The 17,024-nt window shown below is 36.5% G+C and overlaps 1 protein-coding gene across 3 annotated transcripts in view; it reads left to right on the forward strand.

Annotated features, from left to right (window-relative positions):
- xpo5 (exportin 5) overlaps positions 1-17,024 on the forward strand; it is a 138,337-nt gene that overhangs the window by 50,398 nt on the left and 70,915 nt on the right. For all 3 annotated transcript variants that reach the window (XM_026224890.1, XM_026224889.1, XM_026224891.1), the window contains exons 8-15: positions 8,400-8,476; positions 9,223-9,252; positions 9,351-9,444; positions 9,546-9,629; positions 9,742-9,867; positions 9,948-10,038; positions 11,286-11,414; positions 16,882-16,955. In XM_026224890.1, the coding sequence (XP_026080675.1) occupies positions 8,400-8,476; positions 9,223-9,252; positions 9,351-9,444; positions 9,546-9,629; positions 9,742-9,867; positions 9,948-10,038; positions 11,286-11,414; positions 16,882-16,955 (705 nt within the window). The remainder of the gene's footprint in view (positions 1-8,399; positions 8,477-9,222; positions 9,253-9,350; positions 9,445-9,545; positions 9,630-9,741; positions 9,868-9,947; positions 10,039-11,285; positions 11,415-16,881; positions 16,956-17,024) is intronic.

The following is a 17,024-nucleotide window of genomic DNA, read 5'->3' on the forward strand; positions in this document are numbered from 1 at the left end:
TAGCTGTAGTTTGTTTACCAAGCGTGCAGAACAACCACCCAATAAAGCATTACAGTAGTCTAACCTTGAAGTCATAAATGCATGGATTAACATTTCTGCATTTGACATTGAGAGCATAGGCCGTAATTTAGATATATTTTTGAGAAGGAAAAATGCAGTTTTACAAATGCTAGAAACGTGGCTTTCTAAGGAAAGATTGCGATCAAGTAGCACACCTAGGTTCCTAACTGATGACGAAGAATTGACAGAGCAACCATCAAGTCTTAGACAGTGTTCTAGGTTATTACTAGTAGAGTTTTTAGGCCCTATGATTAACACCTCTGTTTTTTCTTAATTTAGCAGTAAGAAATTACTCGTCATCCAATTTTTTATATCGACTATGCATTCCATTAGTTTTTCAAATTGGTGTGTTTCACCGGGCTGCGAGGAAATATAGAGCTGCGTATCATCAGCATAACAGTGAAAGCTAACACCATGTTTCCTGATGATATCTCCCAAGGGTAACATATAAAGCGTGAAGAGTAGCGGCCCTAGAACTGAGCCTTGAGGTACTCCATACTGCACTTGTGATCGATATGATACATCTTCATTCACTGCTACGAACTGATGGCGGTCATATAAGTACGATTTAAACCATGCTAATGCACTTCCACTGATGCCAACAAAGTGTTCAAGTCTATGCAAAAGAATGTTGTGGTCAATTGTGTCAAACGCAGCACTAAGATCCAATAAAACTAATAGAGAGATACACCCACGATCAGATGATAAGAGCAGATCATTTGTAACTCTAAGGAGAGCAGTTTCAGTACTATGATACGGTCTAAATCCTGACTGGAAATCCTCACATATACCATTTTTCTCTAAGAAGGAATTTAATTGTGAGGATACCACCTTTTCTAGTATCTTGGACAGAAAAGGGAGATTCGAGATTGGTCTATAATTAACTAGTTCTCTGGGGTCAAGTTGTGGCTTTTTTATGAGAGGCTTAATAACAGCCAGTTTGAAGGTTTTGGGGACATGTCCTAATAACAATGAGGAATTAATAATAGTCAGAAGAGGACCTATGACTTCTGGAAGCACCTCTTTTAAGAGCTTAGATGGTATAGGGTCTAACATACATGTTGTAAGTTTAGATGATTTAACAAGTTTATACAATTCTTCCTCTCCTATAGTAGAGAATGAGTGGAACTGTTCCTCAGGGGGTCTATAGTGCACTGTCTGATGCGAAACTGTAGCTGACGGCTGAATGGTTGCAATTTTATCTCTAATAGTATCGATTTTACAAGTAAAGTAGTTCATAAAGTCATTACTGCTGTGGTGTTGGGAAATGTCAACACTTGTTGAGGCTTTATTTTTCGTTAATTTAGCCACTGTATTGAATAAATACCTGGGGTTATGTTTGTTTTCTTCTAAAAGAGAAGAAAAGTAATCAGATCTAGCAGTTTTTAATGCTTTTCGGTAGGATATGCTACTTTCCCGCCAAGCAATACGAAATACCTCTAGTTTTGTTTTCCTCCAGCTGCGCTCCATTTTTCGGGCTGCTCTCTTTAGGGTGCGAGTATGCTCATTATACCATGGTGTCAAACTGTTTTCCTTAACCTTTCTTAAGCGTAAAGGAGCAACTGTATTTAAAGTGCTAGAAAAGAGAGAGTCCATAGTTTCTGTTACATCATCAAGTTGTTCTGAGGTTTTGGATATGCTAAGGAATTCGGATACATCAGGAAGATAACTTAAAAAGCTGTCTTTTGTGGTAGAAGTGATGGTTCTTCGATACTTGTAACAAGAAGTAGAATTTACAATTTTGGCTATATGAAGTTTACACAGAACTAAATAATGATCTGAGATATCATCACTTGGCTGAATAATTTCAACACTATCAACATCAATTCCATGTGACAGTATTAAATCTAGAGTATGATTTCGACAATGAGTAGGTCCTGAAACGTGTTGTCTAACACCAATAGAGTTCAGAATGTCTATAAATGCTGATCCCAATACATCTTTTTCATTATCGACATGGATATTAAAATCACCAACTATTAAGACTTTATCTGCAGCCAGAACTAACTCGGATGTAAAATCACCAAACTCTTTAATAAAGTCTGTATGGTGCCCTGGTGGCCTGTATACAGTAGCCAGTACAAACATAACAGGGGATTTATCATTAACATTGGTTTCTCTGGATAATGTTATATGAAGCACCATTACTTCAAACGAGTTATACTTGAAGCCTGCCCTCTGAGAAATCCTGAAAACGTTATTATAAATTGAAGCAACACCTCCCCCTTTGCCTTTTAGACGCGGCTCGTGTTTATAACAATAATCTTGGGGGGTGGACTCATTTAAAATAATGTAATCATCAGGTTTTAGCCAGGTTTCTGTCAAGCAGAGCACATCTATATTATGATCAGTTATCATATTATTTACAAAAAGTGTTTTCGTAGAAATGGATCTGATATTCAATAAGCCAATCTTTATCATTTGTTTATCCATATTGCATTTGTTTTTTATTTGTTGAACCTCAATTAAATTATTAATCTTAACTTGGTTTGGAAGTTTTTTGTATTTTCTAGTTCGGGGAACAGACACAGTCTCTATAGTGTGATATCTAGGTGAAAGAGTCTCTATGTGCTGAGAATTAACTGACCTCTGTGACGGGAGGCAGCTAGCAGACGGTCGGTTTAGCCAGTCGGTCTGCTTCCTGACCTGGGCCCCAGTTAGTCAAGTATAAACACTAAGACTATTTGCCATATTTCTAGACAGAAGAGTGGCACCACCCCAGGAGGGATGAAGACCATCTGTTTTAAACAGGTCAGGTCTGCCCCAAAAGCTCGTCCAATTGTCTATATAACCTATGTTATTCTGTGGGCACCACTTAGACATCCAGCCATTGAGTGATGACAATCTGCTATGCATCTCATCACCACGGTAAGCAGGGAGGGGACCAGAGCATATTACAGTCTCTGACATCGTGCTTGCAAGTTCACACACCTCTTTAAAGTTATTTTTAGTGATCTCCGACTGGCGAAGTCGAACATCATTAGCGCCGGCATGAATAACAATCTTACTGTATTTACGTTTAGCATTAGCCAGCACTTTTAAATTTGCCAAGATGTCAGGCGCTCTGGCTCCCGGTAAACATTTGACTATGGTGGCTGGTGTCTCTATATTCACGTTCCGTACAATAGAATCACCAATAACTAGAGCACTTTCATCAGGTTTCTCAGTGGGTGCATCACTGAGTGGGGAGAACCTGTTTAATGTTTTGATCAGAACAGAAGAGCGGTGTTTTGACCCACGACTACGCTGCCTCACCGTCACCCAGTTGCCCTGCTGCAGGGGCTCTGCTGGAACCGGACAATGTACAGGAATCCCTGAGCTAGACGCATCCAAAGCCATATCTAGAGCCCTAACATTCTTACTGTCCTCAATTAAAGTTTGGATGCGTGTCTCTAATTCTGAAATCTTCTCTGTCAGCCTAACTGTTTCCCTGCATTTATCACATGTGAATCCCTCATCAGCGACAGAGATAGATAAACTGTACATGTGGCAAGAGGTGCAAATAACAATTGTAGGAGAAGCCATTACTCACCGTGCTTGATGAAATATTCTTACTGCGGTTGTTTGATGAACTTGTGGAAAACTGCCAACTTGTGGAAAACTTGTGGTTATCAGATAATGATCAGTTAATGAGCGTGACGGTTGTAGGTCAGGAAAATTAACCAACATGAACATCCCTAACTTTTGCCAGCAGTACGTATCTGTCCCTAAACCACTGTTGAGAAGGTAACTTTAAGACAATTTTTTTATTTTCTTCTTTTCAATTGTGAATATGTACTTTAGAGCCCTGCACTTCAGCACATGAGGGGATATTTTAATTATTGAGTCAATTGTACACAAAGATGAAGTTGGCGATCCTGACCTTTAGAGAGAAATTCTATTTACAGATTACAAATTGATTGAGTTTTTGTTACTTTGTTTTAAAGTAATAATTTAAAGCTTTCATTAGATATATTTCTATTGAGTTTCTGGTCATTTTTGTGAAGCAGCCTTGCTCAAGACAGAGACTTGCATCCCAACAGAAAGTGCATCCTTTTTGTTTTCTCTATATTACAAAAGCACAACATTTAGTTGATATTGTTAGTGCACACAATTAAAAGAACACACTTTACAGTTCCGAGTGATGTATTCCTCTTATGAGCAAAAATGGCATATTGTGTTGTTTCTGCTGTAAGAAAAAGTGCAAGTGATTGTGAAATGCATTTATCTAGGTTAAACGTTTAAACTAGTATTGTGATATTGAACTATTTTATATTTATATATTTTATTTAAGGCAAGTCGTGATGATTTTAGAAGGCTAAATTGATCAAACAGGCTATGATCAACTCTGTGTCTGCTGCTGGTCACTTGGTCATTACTTAGAAAAATAAAAAAACACATTTAACAAAAAAAAAAAAAAAAAATGTGCAAAACAGTTTTCTAAATTGACCTAAACCTAAATTAAATTAAAAATCTAAACAAACTATAATCACTTTTCAGTTTACAAAACTGAACAATTTTAATAGTTGAAACAGTACTGTAGGCTTTTTTGGGAGAAGAGGAGAAAAATTCGAGAATTCTGATAAGCTGTCAAAAAAGGGCTGGGCTAGGCCCTATATTTCAGCCCTGTGCAGGATAATAATCCACTTCATCAACACTGATTTGTTCTCTGTTGTTTTCATCTGTTAGCATGCTCTTGATGTATTTTACCTTTCCTCTTTCTTTTTCTTTTTTCTAAAAAACGTGTGACACATTACTGTTGGTATAGTCACAGCAGCATGATGGATAACTTATCTCCTGTAATCTCCTACAATTACTATGTAGTTTGAATCAATGATTGAGGGCGCCTCATGGAAAAAAATTAGGGCCGGGACTTTAACGCGTTAATTGAGATTAATTAATTACACAAAAAATAACGCGTTAACTAAGATGAATTAATTACAGAAAAAAAAATTCCCGCATTTTTAATAACTTATTTTTGCACCGCGGAACGTTTCTCACTGGATTTGTTTCGGCGGACCGATTATACTGAAGCACCAACTAGCGTTCGCTCCGCATATCACTGCCAAGGGGCAAGGAATTTGACCGGAAGTTGAAGTCGGATGGGGGCTGCCATCTTTTAGCAGAACTTCACTTGCGTTAGCATTCCCATTGACTCCCATTCATTTTGGCGTCACTTTGACAGCGAATAACTCTACATCTGAGGCGTTTAAAGACTCTGTTTGTCCATTATTTATTTCTAAAGATACACGACAATGTATAAAGGGCTCCATTACCTTCTATGTTACATTATGGCCCCGTATAAACAGTTTTTGTAAAAAATAGGCTAACGATTGCGTCATAACCACTCGGCTCTCTGTGGCATTACCGTACAGACGGGTGGAGAAGCTCGCAGGCAATTAACTTAATATGGCGTACTGGCGTTACATTTTAAAATACTATACAAAATAATTAATCAGAATACTTACTCCTGCTCACTCACGACAAAGAACTCCCCGCTCAAGCTCGCCGTCTCTGCAAGATTAACGATGGCAGTTTGCACGCACAGCTACTAGAAGATTTACATCTGTCAGACAGGTTGCTGACGTCGTCAAGCTTCGTTTGAGTCTGCGCGTCAGAAACGGAAGTGCTAAAAAACGCTAAAACTGGGCTTCATTTGTCTCAATTGAGTTCCAATGGGGTCGCTGTGTCCATTTCTTTTACTGTCTATGATCACTGCAGCCTGCAGCACATCGAGCCTCAAGTATCACCTCAACGCAAAACATATAGCAGCTAGCGTGGACTTTACACTTTATGTTGAACTATATATTATTTTGTTGGTGCAACAGTTTATGTTGAACTCTTTATTGTTTTGGCCAAGGTTCTTGAGAGTTGGACTTGAGTATGTTATAGCCTCTGAAGCAACAGAGAGATGTTTTCTAATAGTCAGTGTTTCCAATGTTCTGAATGTAATTGACAGTATTGTGTTTTGCTTAAAAAAAACTCTTTACAGAAGGTTCCAGCACCTATAAGCTTCCTGAATTTCTGAAATGTACTATTTCTAAATTGTTTCTAAATATGCTATTGCTACACTTCATGGCAAAAATTGCACTGGTCTGCTATACTTGGTTGAACAAAAATAAACAATATTTTGTTGCTTAAGCTTATGTATTCAGTCATTATTCAATGGTATACTATAAATCCATGTGAAAAAAAAATACTTCTCACTGTTTTCAGGTCAAATATTTATTAGCGATTAAAATGCCATTAATTTCGATTAATTAATTACAAAGCCTCTAATTAATTAGATAAATTTTTTTAATCGAGTCCCGGCCCTAAAAAAAATAAATAAAAATTTAGCAAGACTGAATAGAAATCACAATGTGACTGTTGAGAAACTTATGATGTCTGTTTTTTTCAGTTCATTCATCCTGCTGTGTTTTATTTCTCTCTCTTTTTTATTATTTAATTGTGCCTGTTGTTTTAACTTCATGTATTTCCCATGTATAGGGAAAATTAATAAAAACCTAGTTTTCAATTGTTGGCTGCATAATTTATTAAGACTTTCTTTATCATTTTTTATTAATCAGCAAATAAAAGGAACAATCCTTTGTCGCATTTGTTCTTGCAGTAAAATGTTACTGAATCGATTTTATCAGTATAAATTGAACTTATTGAAGGCTCATTTACAGTGGTGTAAAAAAAGTGTTGGTTTAGTCCCAAACCCTGGTTTAGTTTTTTTTTGCATGTTTGTCACACTTTAATATTTCAGATCATCCAACTAATTTAAATATTAGTCAAAGATAACACAAGTAAACACAACATTCAGTTTTTAAATGAAGGTTTTTGTTATTAAGGGAAAACAAAATCACAAACTCCATGGCCCTGTATGAAGAAGTGTTTGCTCCCCTTTTAAAACTGTGGTTTATCACACCCGAGTTCAGTTTCTCTAGCCACACCCAGGCCTGATTACTGCCGCACCTGTTTGAAGTCAATAAATCTCTTAAATAGCTAGACATCACAAATCAAAAGCTAGACATCATGCAGAGATCCAAAGAAATTCTGAAAAAAAATTAACAGCAAAGTAATTGAGATCTGCCAGTCTGGAAAACGTTATAAAGCCATTTCTAAAGCTTTGGGACTCCAGCGCACCACAGTGAGAGCCATTATTCACAAATGGCAAAAACATGGAACATTGTAGAACCTTCCCAGGAGTGGCCGGCCGACCAAAATTACCCCAAAAGCACAGCAACGACTCATCCAAGAGGTCACAAAAGACCCCACAACAACATCCAAAGAACTGCAGGGATCACTTGTTTCAGTTAAGGTCAGTGTTCATGACCCTACCATAAGAAAGAGACTGGGCAAGAATGGTGTGCATGGCAGAGATCCAAAACAAAAAAAGCTGAGCTGAGCAAAAAAAAAAAAAAAAATCTAATAAAAAAAAAAAAAAGGTTTTGCCAGAAAACCTATTGATGATCCCCAAGACTTTTGGGAAAATACTCTGTGGACTGACGTGACAAAAGTTAAACTTTTTGGAATGTGTGTGTCCCATTACATCTGGCATAAAAAGAACAGCATAGTAACAGTAAAATATGGTGGTGGTAGTGTGATGGTCTGGGGCTGTTCTGTTGCTTCAGGGCCTGAAAGACTTGCTGTGATAAATGGAACCATGAATTCTGCTGTTTACCAAAAAATCCTGAAGGAGAATGTCCAGCCATCTGTTTGTGACCTCAAGCTGAAGCAAACTTGTGTTCTGCAGCAGGACAATGATCCAAAACACACCAGCAAGTCCACCTCTGAATGTCTGAAGAAAAATACAATTAAGACTTTGGAGTGGCCTAGTCAAAGTCCTAACCAGAATCCTATTGAGATTTTGTTGCATGACCTTAAAAAGGCGGTTCATGCTCAAATCCTCCAATGTGGCTAAATTACAATTCTGCATAGATGAGTGGAGCAAAACTCCCCCACACACTGTAACAGACTCATTTTAAGTTGGCAAACGCTTGTTTGCAGTTGTTGCTGTTGAGAGTGGTTATTAGGTTTAGGGGGCAAACACAGGACCATGTAGTTTTGGATTTAGTTTTTACTTAATAATAAAAACCTTCATTTAAAAACTGCATGTTGTGTTCACTTGTGTTATCTTTTAATTATATTTAATTTTGTTGTCTGAAAAATTCAAGTGTGCCAAGCATTAAAAAAAAAAAAGAAATCAGGAAGGGGGCCTGCGTTTTTTCACACCACTGTAAATAGGCCATAAAAATCATATAAAGCTTGACTGCTGTTATTGAAAATACTTGCCAATGGTGCAAAATAGACAACCAATGAAGAGCAACACTGTTGTGTGAAGTTTTGACTGAACCTGTTCTGTACTTCCACAGGGAAAATTAGAGGAGAGGAAGCCATTTATGGTACTTTTTGATGAAGTTGCCATGAACTACATCCTTTCTGCTGCACAGTGAGTAAACCTCTTGCTCTGAATCAGGTTTCCCAAGTCTTAGAGGGGCACTGTCTTCTAGGTTTTAGCTCAATCCAAGATCAAACGCACTTGAAATTATTTTGTAAGTCTGAAGTCCTTGGCTGCGCCCAAAGGCTGGAAAAAAAAAAGAAGCTTACTTTGCATGTGACATTAGGAAAGCAATAAAGCATGTCCAAATCCAATGATTGTGTGACATCCTGTGATGTACCTTAATCTGATTGCTTTTTGAAGGCAGCATAGATGTATCTTTTACTGGCTTTAATGTCCCACTTTCCTGTGCATTCCATTCTGTGACAGTTGAGAATTAATAAAATAATGAATAAAGTGTGTATTGGGGTATTCAGTTGTGTGTAAATATGTTTTTGATTAACTTTTTTTTCCAGTTTGATGTTTTTCTAGTAAGAAATTACTTTTGTGATAGATAAATATTTAACTTGGTTATAATCAAACTACTCTCCATTTTGTTGTAGATTGTTAAACTATTAGAAGCCTATCCTAAATCAGTTTTGGGAGCCTGTGCTGCCTGACAAGTGATTACCTGATAGGGCAGCAAGGCAACAAGTTAGAGCAGCTTTCAGGTGAAGCCTTTATTAGCTTTTTTCAAGTGTGTTTTATTAGGATTGGCACTAAACCGTTTCTATCCAGAGACAGATTTGAGTAACCCTGTTCTAAATGACTGTATACTATTTGTATGACTACACACTGCTCTTTGAACTTTAATTTAGGTCAGCTGGTGGTGCAGCTCTCTGTAACCAGTGAGTTAACATTTTCTTTTGAAACTGCAAAGCTTAGTTTAGAATAACTGAATTTACTTATGTTAATTATAACTACAACTGTCCATCTTAAAATTCAGATCATCAGGAGGCATTGTGGAAAGAAGATACACTTTTTTGAAGAGGCTGTGTCAGGTTCTCTGTGCCCTGGGTAGCCAAATCTGCTCTTTAGTGGTGAGGTTAACGCATACGCATCACTGTTTTGAAGCAATGTGTTTTGTTTTTTTCCCTCTCTCTCTCATGATAAATACAAAATATTTTATATATTTCTTTAGGGTTCCGATATTGAAGTACAAGTTCCTGTAAACCTGGATAAATACATGGAAGCTCTTTTTGCCTTCACTACTCATCCTAGCCAGGTTGAGTGGCATTAGAGTTACACAGTGAAACTGATTTTCCAATATTTTTTTTCTAAATTTGGTCTACAATGCATTCCATGTTTATTCATTATTTATATATTATTTGAAACAGTTTCTGAAGTCGTCCACGCAAATGACCTGGGGAAACCTATTCCGACATGAAATTTTATCGAAGGATCCTGTAGTTGGCCAGATGGCGATAAAATATTTACGAGCAGCAAGGATAAATCTGGTTAAAGTAAGTGTTATTTATACCAGGCAGAGCAGCCTTGAATAATGCTTCATATCATACTTAATTGCTATGTTTGCCGTTTACAGACTGGATTTCCCTCCAAGAATGATTGTCCAGGTTGTGAATTCTCTAGAGTGGACTTTGATAGTGATGAAGATTTCAACTGCTCCTTTAATTGTGAGATACAATTAGTTAGTAACTAATTTGCTAAATTTAATGTTATTACATCATTGTGCTTAAAAATATTTTTTTAGTTATATATTTATTTTATTTGTTGACTGACAAATACAAACATCTTTTTACAAACATCAATTTCTTGTTAATAATTTTGTACAATATTTTGTTCAGTTGTAATTTTGGCAATCAGATGCATATATCTAGGGGCCCTAGGATTTCTGTGATGAGGAAAAACGTATAGATGGAATTTCAGAATCCAGACATAAAAACTAAATTTACTGTATAACTTGCAATGTCATGGAATTTGTCAAAATTAATTAATCAAAAGTAGGGTATTACACTTGAATCAAATCGTGATATGGACTAGTTAGTATCTGTGAATATTAACCCACAAAATTACTATTTAAATATGAATCCTGCATGTTCTGCATGTCTCTGTGAATGAATGACAGGCGGTTTTGTTTACTACACACATACTGAAGTGTGCACGTGGTTTCAGTGTCATTTTACTAAATGAGGACATAAATATATAACAACATCTCCAGAACTACTCTGAGAGTCACTTCACGTCCATTTTACCATTCATTTGAGAAAAACTAGCATCATATTATAAACACACAGAAATGTAAAGGTATTCACGGCAACCCGTCAAAATAGAAATCAGGTTTAACTTGAAGTTAGACATTGTGCCAGAAATATTTTGCAGTAGAATGTACATATTACTACTACTAAACTTATTAAAACTTACTTTTTATGGAATAATCACACAAAATTCCAAAAGTTTATTTTCAGTAATTAAAAGATGAATGAAATTAATGTTTTATGCTTAAATTGATAACCAGAAAAATGTAAATACACAACACAGAATTTCTGAGGAAAATTTTTCAAAAGGCTATTTTAAGAATTAATTTTAATAAATTAATTTGTTTTTATGCATTCAAATAATTATACATGCATAAAAATAAAACATGGTGGGAAAGTATAAAACATCACTTTTTTTGTTAAGTTTAATAAATTGATGTGACATTTCATGATTTAATTAATTAGACATAATATAATCAACCAAGCTGATTTGATAAGTAACATGAAGTTACTTATTAAAATCCTTTAATTTCAATGGTTATTCAAACAATGAACTAATTATAAAAATGAGCAAATAACTAATTATTTAAAATAAATAAAACTGCATTTACAATGGTTTGATTAAACCCTGAACAATTTTTTCCCCCTTTCCTTTTCATAAACAGCTTTCAAAGCTCAGCAGGGGGAAGCAGTTCGTCTGGCATGTAAAATTGTCCCATTTGAGGCCTTCCAAATTGCAAAGGAATGGGTGCAGTATCAGATTTGCACACCTATAGGTACTGGAAATACAACATGTGAGTACTGATAGTGGACTTTCTCATGCTAGGTAATCTTTCATCTGCCAAAAGTTTGTGAAGTTGGCAGTTTTTATCATTCTATATTGATCTCATTCTATGCTGTACTATCTCATTTATTTGCATCTTTCTCATTCTATGGTATTGTGAAGAATACACTTCAGTGTATTGAAAACATTGATTTTTAATTGCAAAGATTACCTCAAAAAATGCCAGATATCAAACTTTGACCAAAAACCAGATGGGTTATTTTACCCCCCAAAAATGCTAGAATTTGTAAAAATCATAACTTTCTTTGGAATTTAATGAAATTTGGTGACTTTTGCAGCCCTTGCTATGTGACAATAAAAAACAAATTGTGGACTTTGTTTGAAAAAGCCAAACAGTCATAAAGAAAATAGTCACACTTATGTTGTTTTTGGTCAAAAATGAACAGCATAGGAATATATATATATATATTTTTGATATATTTTTATTGAATTTTGGTGTTTAAATTATCTGCTAGAGATGTAATTATCAAAATCTCACGATAAGATAATATGAATAATATACAATATGAAGTCCATAGTATATTATTGCAATTTTTATTATTTTAAACAATTTATTTACATTAAGTTAAATTATTCTATCTAATTCACTTTGAGAGGTTAAAAATTAAGAGCTCCATCCATTGTTCTTATCTCAGAAAACATACGTCAGAAAAAAAGTCAGCCAAGATGACCAAGATGTTGGTGCGTCCACACGCAGCAGCTTCTCTCTGTCCTGACAGAACGGTGTTTTCGTGTTTTTTGTCTTGTGAGTCGCAGTGTTTTTGTACGTCGTCATCGCGTCTACCTGTCTGTAAGCATGCATACAGTTGCAAGTTTCTGCTCGATGTCGGCAGAACCGCATTTTTACAGTTAAACTCGGACAGCGGAACAGCTGCGGGATCTCGGTCTGCTACAGAGGCCTACACCATCACCAACCCCCACTACTGGATCTCGCCCACAGCGGAGGTGCCACAAGCATGTGTAAGAGGAAGCAGAAGAGGGGTAAGCCTGGAGGTACCTGGGCGCGGCTAACCCACACAAGCCATCTATCGCCACCATCGTACTGGCTAACGTACACTCGTTGGAAAACAAAAGAGACTGTAAGAGACTGTTGTGTTTTTGTGTTCACGGAAACATGGCTTAGCAACAGCGTTCCAGACGGCGCTATTCAGCTCGACCAGCTGATGGCTATCGAGCAGACAGAGCTCTCGACGGGCTTTGTGTTTTCATCAATGACTCACAGTCTGATGCTGTTGTGATCTGCAAACACTGCTCACCCTTGGTGGAGTTTATGATTATTAAGTGCCGGCTGTTCTATCTGCCGAGGGAATATACTGCTATACTACTCATTTCAGTTTACATTCCCCCAATCAACAGCAACAGGAAACAACACACTTAATGAACTGTACCAGCACATCAGTGAGCAGCAGACAGCTCACCCCTGATGCTTTTCTCATCGTAGCTGGGGATTTCAACCATGCTGACTTAAAGAGTGTTTCTAAAAATACACCAACACATTAACTTTCCAACACGAGGTAATAACAATTTTGACTTTTACACCACACAGAGAGGAGATTACAAAGCCCCCCCCCCTCCCCCACCTCGGAGCCTCAGATCACATCACTGTCATGCTAATGCCTGCATACAGACCGCTCAGTAAAGTTGCCAAACCATTTCACAAAAAGATTAAAGTGTAGCCAGAAGGATCACCAGAGGTTCTTAAAGACTGCTTCAACACAACTGACTGGGACATGTTTAAGCAGGCTGCCACATGCAATAACACCACTGACCTCCATGAGTACTTAGAGACTGTCACTGCCTACAACAACAAGTGTATTGATGTAACGGTCCCAAAAACCATCACTGTCCAGGCCAATCAGAAGCCGTGGATGACAGGGGAGGTCTACAGACTCCTGAAGATGCGGAACGCTGCCTTCAGAGCTGGAGATGAGGTGGGCCCGAGAACAGCCAGGGCCAACCTGTCCCGCGGCATCAGAGAGGCTAAGAGACCGCACTCCAGGAGGATAGCCCATAAATTCAGCAACAGCAGAGACACTAGGAACCTGTGGCAGGGGATACAGACCATTACGGACTACAAGCCCCCACCACAGACCTGTGACAGCAACATCTCTCTGCTGAACGAGCTGAACACCATCTTCGCTCGCTTTGAGCAACAAAACAGCAACACTGCACAGAAGACTCCACCTCCTCTCGGCAACCAGGTGATGACGCTGACCCCAGACAGCGTGAGGAGATCCTTCAGCAGGATCAATGCACGCAAAGCTCTGGGTTCTGACAACATCCCTGGGCAAGTACTGAGAGACTCACTGATGTCTTCACAGATATTCTCACTGAGTCAGGCTGTTGTTCCCACATGTTTCAAAACTACCACCATCATTCCAGTTCTGAAGAAGCCATCTCCATCCTGCTTCAATGACTACCGTCCTGTTGCACTTACTCCCATCCTCCTGAAGTGCTTTGAACGGCTAGTCATGCACCACATCAAGTCCCCCCCCCCCCCCCCCCCGGATCCCTTTCAGTTTGCATATCGGTCCAACCGGTCGACCGATGATGCCATCGCCACTGCCATCCACTCAGCACTCACACATCTGGACAAAAAGCACTCATGTCAGAATGCTGTTCATAGATTTCAGTTCAGCATTCAACACAATCATCCCTCAACAGCTCATGTGCATCTGACTGTTGGACTTTCTGCCACTTTGTGCAGCATTGGTCTGCTCACTACCTCATTCAGCATGGAACTGACGTCATTCCACTACCTCATCAGTTAGTTAAATAAAATAACTGCTCTTGAGCCCTTTGTCACTTTAATCAGACTAAATAAGCTTTTTTTTCACTAAAAATCTTTTATCTGCACTGTTGTTCACTTCATTGATTTGATCTGTCATGTGCATTGCGCTGCTTTATTTAACTTTATTTTAAATTTTATTATGTCTTTTTTACATTCCCTTATTGTATTATTGTATCTACATTTTATATTTGATCTAGATTTTTAGGCTCTACTGTTAATGTTATCTGTATGCACCGGAGGTCTGAGAGTAACGCAATTTCGATTCTCTGTATGTATGTACTGTACATGTGGTAGAATTGACAATAAAGCAGACTTGACTTGATAACCGTTCTGCTAGTGGTTGTATGGGCTGCCATACACTCAAGAGCAGAACAAGAACAAGAAAAGTTTTAAGTAGAAATAAATGGTCCATAATTACAATTAAAAACAGTACAATTCATAATTACAATATAATAATAGTTAAAATACAAGTTATATTGCAAAATATAGTTTCCTTGTACTAGTAAACTATGCTGACCTTTACCTATTCAGAAGCCATAAGATTTGCCATTAAAATGCAGAATGTTATCCAACACTTGTCCTACACAATTTCACTGTGTGGTTGCATTTATAATTTGGAAATTTAGGTTTAACTCCTTGTGGAAAAAGATTTAAGCTTGACTCCCATTGTTTGTAAATAATGTCTATTCATACATTCTGCAGTAATTCAGGCAAAAGGAGTCCCAACTAAGTATTGAGTACTGTACATGCTCATACTTTTCATTTTCATACTTTTTAGTTAGGCCAATATTTCTAAAAATCCTTTCTTTGTATTGGTCTTAAGTTATATTCTAATTTTCTGATATACTGAATTTGCGATTTTCCTTAGTTGTCAGTTATAATCATCAAAATTAAAAGAAATAAACATTTGAAATATATCAGTCAGGGTGAAATTAAAGAATATAATAAAGTTTCAATGTTTGAATGGATTTAGTGAAATCTAATTTGACCAGCACCTGTATGTGTATATGTAAAATGGCATAGTTTTTTAAATAACTGAAAGTACACCCTTAACATCAGTCTATAAGCATTATAATATTATAAATAAGTATTATAAATGATAGAACTTTAGTAATTAGAATTAAAACTTGATAATCATGTTTAAATGCATATTAGTCATTTAAAATGAACAATTTAACTGGACTGGTGGTTGTGCTTTTTTGGTCATTCAGTATTTCTTTAAAAGAAATTGGGGAAAAAATAACAAAAATACTAATAAGATAATAATGATATGAATTTGACTAATAAGAACATAAAAAAATGCACTAAGGATTAATGAGCTACTGGATTTATGAATATTAATCAGGTTGTGTGCATTCACTCAAACTGGCTGAAATCAATACAGGGATAATAAAAGGTGAACAAGCCAATGAGTGTATTGTCACACACCTAGTGCTGATAAGTGGTGATATGAAGCTCTTAATTTACCAAGTGTATGATAACAGCTTTCATTCTTCAAGTCATTCATATTCATGAAAAAAATCTGTTAGAATAAGAAAAGCGTTAACCATGATATCCTTTCAAATGTTAAATTAGCCATAGTCATTGCATGCTTTTGTGATTCACTTTATTTGTGACATTTAGATTTATTTGTTTATTAGAATTTAAAAGATGATAACTAAATAGTTTGATATGTAAAGATCTCTCATTTTAGTCCTTTAAAATAAAAAAAGTGGTGTTTAAAGTCCTGAAATTTTATTTTGCAGTTTCTATATGAACCCTGACTCACACGTGCATGTATACATTTCAGAAATTGTTCATATATTAAATATATTAATATATAACAGAAATTATATGAAAATATAGACATGTAAATACATTTAAATATTTTCAAAATACATATACCGTATGTGTGTATTTATATATACATAATAAATATACACCGTAGACACATACACATTATGTAAGCAAAACTTTTATTTTGGATGCAGTAAATCACGATTAATTGTTTGACAGCACTAGTTTAAATATATTTTTAAAAAGTACACTTTTTGCCCAGAAGACCTATCATTTCATATCGTCATGTGACCATGATAATATTGAGACTATTTGCTATCGCAACATGCAAGCACTACAGAAGCAAGAAAGGTGGCAAGCATCAGACCAACTGCCAAAATTAGTTACTTAAAGGCATTTTAATATGATTTTAGTCAAAATGGCCAAAAGAAATCATAAATATACTGGTATAATATAATTTCTGATTTATTGCTTTCAACCAGTAGGCATTGCTGTTAACAAATTGATGTAATGTGTTCAGTGTGAGGTGGTGATGATATGCTCTAAGTTTGGCATCTATGTCAAAGCTTTGTAGACCATCAGATGCAGTTTGTCATCACTGCATCAAATTAATGAAATCGCTGATATGAAATCATAACTTTTTGTTTCGTAAGTTGTGTAACAATACACCAGTGTGTTTTAAAGTATGTCTGACTCCCAACATGACTTGGGGTATAATGGAAATCGTTCGAGTGTTATGGTTAATGTTTAATGATTTAAGCTTGACTCCCATTGTTTGTAAATAATATGTCCATTCATTCATGCTACAGTAATTCAGGCAAAAGTTTCTGTTCTGCTCTGTCTCTGTCAGCGGTTCAGTGGGATGCCATGACTTTCTTCACAGAAAGTGTGTTTGGACAGCTCTTCAAAATTCTTGAAAAGGAGGTAAGACAACCAGGTTCTCTCATGTTACAGCGGTGAGGGATTTAAAGAGGTATCTTGTCACTGAGATGT

Source organism: Carassius auratus, chromosome 38, assembly GCF_003368295.1.
Source record: "Carassius auratus strain Wakin chromosome 38, ASM336829v1, whole genome shotgun sequence".
Classification (NCBI taxonomy): domain Eukaryota; kingdom Metazoa; phylum Chordata; class Actinopteri; order Cypriniformes; family Cyprinidae; genus Carassius; species Carassius auratus.